The sequence below is a fragment of the Coregonus clupeaformis genome, chromosome 14 (genome assembly GCF_020615455.1).
Source record: "Coregonus clupeaformis isolate EN_2021a chromosome 14, ASM2061545v1, whole genome shotgun sequence".
Classification (NCBI taxonomy): Eukaryota; Metazoa; Chordata; class Actinopteri; order Salmoniformes; family Salmonidae; genus Coregonus; species Coregonus clupeaformis.
Window position 1 is genome coordinate 645,720 of NC_059205.1, and position 9,763 is coordinate 655,482.

The window sequence follows — 9,763 nt, forward strand, 5'->3', positions numbered from 1 at the left end:
CACCCCGTGGGGTCAAAATGATCACAAGAACGGTGAGCAAAAATCCCAGAACCACACGGGGGACCTAGTGAATGACCTGCAGAGAGCTGGGACCAAAGTAACAAAGCCTACCATCAGTAACACACTACGCCGCCAGGGACTCAAATCCTGCAGTGCCAGACGTGTCCCCCTGCTTAAGCCAGTACATGTCCAGGCCAGTCTGAAGTTTGCTAGAGTGCATTTGGATGATCCAGAAGAGGATTGGGAGAATGTCATATGGTCAGATGAAACCAAAATATAACTTTTTGGTAAAAACTCAACTTGTTGTGTTTGGAGGACAAAGAATGCTGAGTTGCATCCAAAGAACACCATACCTACTGTGAAGCATGGGGGTGGAAACATCATGCTTTTGGGCTGTTTTTCTGCAAAGGGACCAGGACGACTGATCCGTGTAAAGGAAAGAATGAATGGGGCCATGTATCGTGAGATTTTGAGTGAAAACCTCCTTCCATCAGCAAGGGCATTGAAGATGAAACGTGGCTGGGTCTTTCAGCATGACAATGATCCCAAACACACCGCCCGGGCAACGAAGGAGTGGCTTCGTAAGAAGCATTTCAAGGTCCTGGAGTGGCCTAGCCAGTCTCCAGATCTCAACCCCATAGAAAATCTTTGGAGGGAGTTGAAAGTCTGTGTTGCCCAGCGACAGCCCCAAAACATCACTGCTCTAGAGGAGATCTGCATGGAGGAATGGGCCAAAATACTAGCAACAGTGTGTGAAAACCTTGTGAAAACTTACAGAAAACGTTTGACCTGTGTCATTGCCTACAAAGGGTATACAACAAAGTATTGAGAAACTTTTGTTATTGACCAAATACTTATTTTCCACCATAATTTGCAAATAAATTCATAAAAAATCCTACAATGTGATTTTCTGGATTTTTTTTCCTCATTTTGTCTGTCATAGTTGACGTGTACCTATGATGAAAATTACAGGCCTCTCTCATCTTTTTAAGTGGGAGAACTTGCACAATTGGTGGCTGACTAAATACTTTTTTTCCCCACTGTATTTTAGATTTTAAATTCAAGTAGCCACCCTTTGCCTTGATGACAGCTTTGCACACTCTTGCCATTCTCTCAACCAGCTTCATGAGGAATGCTTTTCCAACTGTCTTAAAGGAGTTCACACATATGCTGAGCACTTGTTGGCTGCTTTTCCTTCATTCTGCGGTCCAACTCATCCCAAACCATCTCAATTGGGTTGAGGTCGGGTGATTGTGGAGGCCAGGTCATCTGATGCAGGACTCCATCACTCTCCTTGGTCAAAAAGCCCTTACACAGCATGGAGGTGTGTTTTGGGTCATTTTCCTGTTGAAAAACAAATGATAGTCCCACTAAACGCAAACCAGATGGGATGGTGTATCGCTGCAGAATGCTGTGGTAGCCATGCTGGTTAAGTGTGCCTTGAATTTTAAATAAATCACAGACAATGTCACCAGCAAAGCACCCCCACACCATGACACCCCCTCCTCCATGCTTCACGGTGGGAACCACACATGCAGAGATCATCCGTTCACCTATTCTGCGTCTCACAAAGACACGGCGGTTGGAACCAAAAATCTCAAATTTGGACTCAAAAAGGAAAGATTTCCACTGGTCTAATGTCCATTACTCAAGTTTTTTGGCCCAAGCAAGTCTCTTCTTCTTATTGGTGTCCTTTAGTAGTGGTTTCTTTGCAGCAATTCGACCATGAAGGCCTGATTCACGCAGTCTCCTCTGAACAGTTGATGTTGAGATGTGTCTGTTACTTGAACTCTGTGAAGCATTTATTTGGGCTACAATCTGAGGTGCAGTTAACTCTAATGAACTTATCCTCTGCAGCAGATGTAACTCTGGGTCTTGCTTTCCTGTGGCCGTCCTCATGAGAGCCAGTTTCATCATAGCGCTTGATGGTTTTTGTGACTGCACTTGAAGAAACTTTCAAAGTTCTTGACATTTTCCGTATTGACTGACCTTCATGTCTTAAAGTAATGATGGACTGTCATTTCTCTTTGCTTATTTGAACTGTTCTTGCCATAATATGGACTTGGTCTTTTACTAAATAGGGCTATCTTCTGTATACCCCGCCTACCTTGTCACAACACAACTGATTGGCTCAAACGCATTAAGAAGGAAAGAAATTCCACAAATTAACTTTTAACAAGGCACACCTGTTAATTGAAATGTATTCCAGGTGACTACCTCATGAAGCTGGTTGAGAGAATACCAAGAGTGTGCAAAGCTGTCATCAAGGCAACGGGTGGCTACTTTAAAGAATCTTAAACATAAAATATATTTTGATTTTTTTAACACTTTTTTGATTGCTACATGTTTCCATATGTGTTATTTAATAGTTTTGATGTCTTCACTATTATTCTACAATGTAGAAAATAGTAAAAAATAAAGAAAAACCCTTGAATGAGTAGGTGTGTCCAAACTTTTGACTGGTAGTGTATGCAAATTGGCCCATAACTCCACCTATACAACAACATAGACCTAGGTTGCAGGTTCATACAGACATTGAAGTTCTCAGAAGTAGAAATTCAAGGTTGGTTTCTTTTACAGAAACAAGGCATGTCTGACTTTTGTTAATACATTTATTTATTTTTTATTACTCAGGACACCATTGGGAATGAGACCCTGGTCTCAATTGGGCTACCCTGAATAATAACAAGTAAAAAATAAAATAAAAGGAAATTGAAAGGAAATTGTTCAGGCCATTTTTATGTATATTTTATATTATGGGGATATTACCTATATCTATGCAGCAGCATTTACACTTAAACCACTAGATGCTGTTTTCCATTGTGCCCTTAGGTTTATTACTGGTGATGGTTCTAGAACTCACCATTGTGTTTTGTATCAAAAAGTGGGTTGGGCCTTTTTGTATGTAAGGAGAGAGCAGCATTGTCTTGTGTTGCGCTACAAAGCACTCATGTAGAAACTTCCTATGTACTGTATCTATCATCATTAATTCAGTTTAGACTTACAAATTACCAAACTCAGTCTCAGGCTCGGTCTCCACAGAGTTGGGTTTTTGCGCCCTTTATGTGGAACAACTTACAGAGCTCTCTGAAATGAGATGTTCTGGTCCCCCTTGGTCAGTTTAGAGTAATGATCAGAGACCTCTATGTTGATAAATGTGTCTGTTTTTCTTAATATGTTTAGTAATTTCGTATATTGTATATTGTATGTGTTTGATGTATTTATGCAGGCCTCATCTGTAAAAGAGACCCTACTCTCAGAATGAATTAACTGTCAAAATAAAAGTTAAATAAAAAAAATAAAAAAATGGCAAGTCAAATTCAAGGACTTTCAGGGACTTTTTCAAGCACTTAATTGTAATTTTCAAGGACTTCAGTGTTACACAATTTTATAATTTATATCATTGTACATATAGGGCCTAATATAGAACCCTCCTCTCCCCAGAAAGCATGCAAAAAGTGTCCCCCAAAAAAGTAGGTCATTACCACTTTAAGAATAATGCATTTTTAAGGCCTTGCCAAAGCCTTGATATTCCAATTATTATTACATTCTAAAATATGTGAGAATAATGTGGACATTGCCTGACTAAATCGATTGGATGTGAAGTGGATGCATTGTGATTTCTCTGTAGCGGCCGACGTAGGCATACATAATAAATCCATCATATGCGGTAGCTTGTAAGTAAGCATTTAACTGTATTCGGCGCATGTGACAAATAACATTTGATTTGATTTGATTAAGCTCACCATTTAAATCTTAACTGTTTTTATAATGAGAAAGTGACCAAGAACCAGGTGTTTTATTTTTTAATGGAAGGATTTGTTTGGAAAGCCAAGTTGAAGCCAGCATTAGACGTTGTCGTCCTCGTAATAACCACATGTGGTTTTACCACAACAGAGTAGCGCAACACCCTTCAATTGAAGCAGTAGGAAACGAAACGAAAGTGGCCACATCTCTCACAAAAACGGATCAAAAATGTAATCACAGATAGTTGTAAGGGAGCAGGAGAACTTATAAATTGGCTACGGTGATTACAAGGACTTTTCATCACCAAATTGAGGAAATGTCGAGGTAGTCCTATTCCAGTACTTGAATTTCCGAGCTTCAAGTTCAAGTAGGGTTACTTCAAGTTTAACATCCCACCCTGAAGAAGGCCCAGTGATGCCGAAAAGTTGGTGGTTTACCCAACGTATTACTGGGAGTTTATGTATAGAGTGCAACTCTCTTTATTCATTTTATAGTTTAGAGTTTATTCGCCGTTAGTCAGCAGCACCTCTACACAAAATAATTTATCCAGCTCGTGCTTTTTATAAAAATTGCTGGTGTAACATGGAAAACAAAATGTATTTGTGATGTTATTTCATTACCAGATCATATTGTGAATAAGCCACCTAGGCTATGCATTTTTTTGTCATTATATCCAGAATAATTAATAGGACTAGCGTTGGGTGTTGCACAATAGTCTATCCTACACAATTGCGCACAGTAGACTCCGTGTCCAATCAGAGGCACAAAAACATATGAAAACATGAGCACATTACCTTGATGCTTTCTCTGTTAAATCTAACGAAACCCTGTTGTAAATCAAGCAGACAACAACAGATGATCAACATCAATTCACTAGGTATATTAGATCCAAGGTGGATCTAGGCACAACTGTCTTCACCAGCGTAACGAATGTGACACCAAAATATTCGAACATTCCTTGCGAACACCTTCTTTTTTTTTTTTTCCAGCACTTGGGCTGTTTGTTGCTTCACATGTGCTATCACAACAGCTGTTCGTCACTTGACTGTCATTCAGAAAATGTCTTCCTGGATCAGATGATGACGTGTGAAAATATCACGCTGTAAGCTAATCAGCTGGACACCAAATGCGCATCCAACAATTATATGCATAATTATTGAAGAACCGCGTTAATGAAATTATTGATTTAGGTTTTAAGTATCAAGGTAAGGCGAGTCTTTCGGTTAGAAGCATTCAATTTTACAATCACATTTATTATTTGGGATTTGTGTGCCAATGAAAACTGTTTTCACCACGTAACATAAGGAAACACTAAATGTTACGTAGTTACACTGCATTTCTAAGATCTCTATACAAAAAAACTGTCCGACAGCTAGATCCAGGATTCTTACAGAGTTCAAGTTCAATATCTAATTTAACTGATTAATGCTTTATATATGATATATCTTCATCTTGCACTGCCATAAATGCAAGGACAGAAAAGTAATGTTTTATGTCACACGATTTTGGACAAATCCGCGAAGACACCAACCATGATAAAGTGTTAAAAGTTTTAAATTAGCTATGACCCCCCCCCGTATATGTTAACATTATGACATGAAAAAAAATTGCCCGATTATTAACAATGACTTATCAACAGCTGTAACATGTTGTCCAGTGTAGGAAATCCTCACTGGTACCCTAGTTTATAGAAAGACCCTAATACAAGCATCTCACTCTCTCTCCCTCCTCACTCCTTCTCTCTCTACCTCCTCACTCTTTCTCTCTCTACCTCCTCACTCTTTCTCTCTCTACCTCCTCACTCTTTCTCTCTCTACCTCCTCACTCTTTCTCTCTCTACCTCCTCACTCTTTCTCTCTCTACCTCCTCACTCTTTCTCTCTCTACCTCCTCACTCTTTCTTTCTCTACCTCCTCACTCTTTCTCTCTCTACCTCCTCACTCTTTCTCTCTCTACCTCCTCACTCTTTCTCTCTCTCCCTCCATCTACTATGTTTTTATACTTTTATCTCTTCTCCACTTCCTCTTTTTCTTTGCTCTCTCTTTCTTTCTTTCCTTCCGTCAGGCTGATAGTCAGCAAGAAGGAGCGGATGCTGTTGAAGGGCTCCGGCTTCCACCTGGACCTGCTCATCATTGTGGCCATAGGTGGGGTTTCGGCCCTCTTCGGCCTGCCCTGGTTGGCTGCCGCCACCGTGCGTTCTGTCACCCACGCCAACGCCCTTACCGTCATGAGCAAGGCGGTGGCCCCCGGCGACAAGCCCCGTATCCAGGAAGTGAAAGAGCAGAGGGTGACGGGCTTCCTCGTAGCTCTGTTCGTCGGTAGGCATGACCCCTCTAATTTAGGGACCGGGCCTTAATCGAGATTAGGGTTGCGTAATTCCAGAAACGTTCCCAAAATTCACAGGTTTTCCAAAAATCCTGGTTGGAGGATTCTTCTGGAATCAGGAGGGAATAAGCAGGGAGAGGATCCTCCAACTGGGAATCTTCCAACCAGGATTTCTCAGAGACCTGGGAAGCTTGGAAACGGTTCTGAAGTTTTGCCACCCGTGACACATGCGCAACGTAAATGATGTGTTCATTTCCAAGGAAAAACTATCTTCTCACGTCTGTCCTCTCCTGGCTAGGTTTGTCCATTGTGATCGGAGATCTCCTGCGCCAAATCCCCATCGCCGTGCTCTTTGGGATTTTCCTCTATATGGGTGTCATGTCCCTCAACGGTATTCAGCTCACTGAGCGCATGCTGCTGCTGCTGATGCCTCCCAAGTATCATCCTGACCATACCTATGTCCGCAAGGTCAGTACCACAAAACCCCAACCACACCCCAACCCCCCAAATGCTGTGCTGAGTGGCTGAGCAAAACGTTATTGCATACAACACTGGTTTTTATCTTGTAAAAGTGAATTTAGGATCTAAAGGGAAGGATTATACTGCTGCTACTACTGCTACTACTAATACTACTGCTATTACTACTACTACTGCTACTACTGCTTCTACTACTACTACTGCTACTACTGCTACTACTACTACTGCTACTACTACTGCTACTACTACTACTACTACTACTACTACTGCTACTACTACTGCTACTACTACTACTGCTGCTATTGTGGTCCTCTGTAGCTCAGCTGGTAGAGCACGGCACTTGTAACGCCAAGGTAGTGGGTTCGATCCCCGGGACCACCCATACACAAAAAATGTATGCACGCATGACTGTAAGTCGCTTTGGATAAAAGCATCTGCTAAATGGCATATTATATATTATATTATATTATATTATATTATTATACTACTACTGCTAATGCTACTACTGCTACTACTACTAGGTCCTCTGTAGCTCAGCTGGTAGAGCACGGCGCTTGTAACGCCAAGGTAGTGGGTTCGATCCCCGGGACCACCCATACACAAAAATGTATGCACGCACGACTGTAAGTCGCTTTGGATAAAAGCGTCTGCTAAATGGCTTATTATATTATTTACTACTACTACTGCTACTACTACTGATACTACTACTGCTACTACTACTACTACTACTACTACGAATGATACTACTACTGCTAATGATACTACTACTACTACTGCTATTTCTACTACTACTTCTACGAATGATACTACTACTACTAATGATACTACTACTACTTCTACTACTACTGCTACTTCTACTACTACTGCTACTTCTACTACCATTGCTACTGCTGCTACTACTACTACTACTACTACTACTACTGCTACTGCTACTACTACTACTACTACTACTGATACTCTCATATGTGTGTGGTCCAGGTGAGGACCCTGCGGATGCACCTGTTCACAGGGATCCAGTTGGTGTGTCTGGCGGCGCTGTGGGCGGTCATGTCCACCGCGGCTTCGCTGGCATTCCCCTTCGTCCTCATCCTCACCGTGCCCGTCAAATGGTTCCTGCTGCCCCGCATCTTCACCACGCGTGAGATGCAGTGTGTAAGTCTAACCATATGGATGGATGGATGGATGCATGCATGCATGCACACGCGCACACACACACACACACACACACACACACACGGTTGCCTAAAATAGTTGGGCTTTTATTGGTTTTAGTATACAGTTGGATGTTGCTTTGGGGGCCTTTGCCTGGGAAATAATCTATGGGAAAGTCTGATACCGTATGCAGCTGAACCCTGGCCATAACCTTTACCCTTGACTTCTATCGCTGCTCTCTCTTTGTGTCTTAGTTGGATGCAGATGACGCAGAACCTAAGTTTGATGAGAAGGAGGGACAGGATGAGTACACAGATATGCACATGCCTGTATGATGATTGGTTGGGGACAACGTGATGGACATCCTGCCGACCAATAGGCACCCTAGTCCTATATTCCAGGAAGTTGCTCCTAACCCACCAAATCCTTTGTTTGAAAGGTTTTTAGAGTCCCAACTCCCAAATCATGTTTTTTTATCTGTTTTTACTATTTTGCTTTTCGGAAGGTGGATTTATACTTAGAAATTATTTGAGTCATTGTTACAATGTTGAATTATGTATCTTTGCGGTATTTTGGGGTATGTTTTAATTTCAGGTGTGAGTTGGATTTGATATGTGTCAAAGTAAAGGATTGGTGTCAACGTAAAAGCTGCTGTTTACCATTGCAGTGTATACACTTTACACTTTAGTCATTTAGCAGACGTTCTTATCCAGAGCGACTTACAGTTAGTGAGTGCATACATTATTTTTTTATTTTTCATACTGGCCCCCCGTAGCCTATATCCAGCGCCTATTCAAGACTTCTGGAGAGATAATTATTTCTGGTTTACAGTGTCTTCTGTTTGCTTCTGTGGTGGCGTTATCACATATGCTATGTGGCTATGCAAGTTGGTTATGATGATGTGCGGTCCGTAACAGTGTAATCAAGCCGAAGAGTTTGTTTTAGAATCAGGTACAGTGGGTAAGTGATTGAATCTAACGTGTTTTGTTCTAGTGGACAGGGTCTGTTCAGGTTATGGGGAGTGTGTTTACAGGGGTATGATAAATTAAGAATAGGGGGTGCCTAAATCCGTTATATTGTTGTTTAAAGAGCAACTGTCCCTAAAAACCAACTTCTCATTTTGGAAAACAGTCTCTGTGGCATCACTATGAGTCAGAGACATGTATTCTACTGTCGAAATTGACTACAAAGTGTAAATAGGATAATTTAGGTCATGAAGTCAGTCTCGTCCAAAACTGAGTTTTGTGAGACTTGTGGTCATGACTGCATCACAGCGTAAATGAAGGTTGGGTTTGTTTCAATCCTGCCCACATGCCCCCAGCTGGCAGCCCACAAGCAATCATCAATTCCGAGTGCAGCTGCACGTGACCCGATCTTAATGCCTGTGGTAAATTTGTGTTGACTTTGGATATTCCTATGGGGCTAGTTAGAGATCATTGGTAAATGACACAATGTATATGGGACATTATGTTAAAATTCCAATTGTTCCAAATTTCAATCACTTAAAAACCTCAAACCAACTATAAAATTGTAGAAATTCATATACAAATATTGAAAGTGTTTAATGAGAAAACTAAAACGTGTACAACATGAAAATATTGTCTAATTTACATTGTGTAATTTATTGACGGTCTCTAACTAGCCCCAGGAGATAGGCTATCCAAGGTCAAACCAACTTTGCCACTGTCACACACCAGCCAGCTGAAGCTAATTGGCTAAATAACTCTTCCCACCTGTGAACACACACACACGAGACACCCATGTCCAACCACACCCCGAGACACCCACGTCCAACCACACCCCGAGACACCCCACGTCCAACCACACCCGAGACACCCACGTCCAACCACACCCCGAGACACCCACGTCCAACCACACCCCGAGACACCCACGTCCAACCACACCCCGAAACACCCACGTCCAACCACACCCCGAAACACCCACGTCCAACCACACCCCGAGACACCCACGTCCAACCACACCCCGAAACCAACTCGAGGTTTAAATTCAGTCATGGCCGCTAGTATTTCTTAATGAACCAAATCTAAAATGAGGCCAAATCA

The 9,763-nt window shown here is 41.8% G+C and overlaps 1 protein-coding gene across 2 annotated transcripts in view; it reads left to right on the forward strand.

The window, feature by feature from the left end:
• The window catches only part of LOC121580595 (anion exchange protein 2-like), a 74,266-nt gene extending 64,790 nt beyond the window's left edge, over positions 1 to 9,476 (forward strand). For both annotated transcript variants that reach the window (XM_041895562.2, XM_041895561.2), the window contains exons 20-23: positions 5,811 to 6,064; positions 6,370 to 6,539; positions 7,527 to 7,700; positions 7,955 to 9,476. In XM_041895562.2, the coding sequence (XP_041751496.1) occupies positions 5,811 to 6,064; positions 6,370 to 6,539; positions 7,527 to 7,700; positions 7,955 to 8,035 (679 nt within the window). In that variant the 3' untranslated portion in view covers positions 8,036 to 9,476. The remainder of the gene's footprint in view (positions 1 to 5,810; positions 6,065 to 6,369; positions 6,540 to 7,526; positions 7,701 to 7,954) is intronic.
• Positions 9,477 to 9,763: the final 287 nt, after the last annotated feature.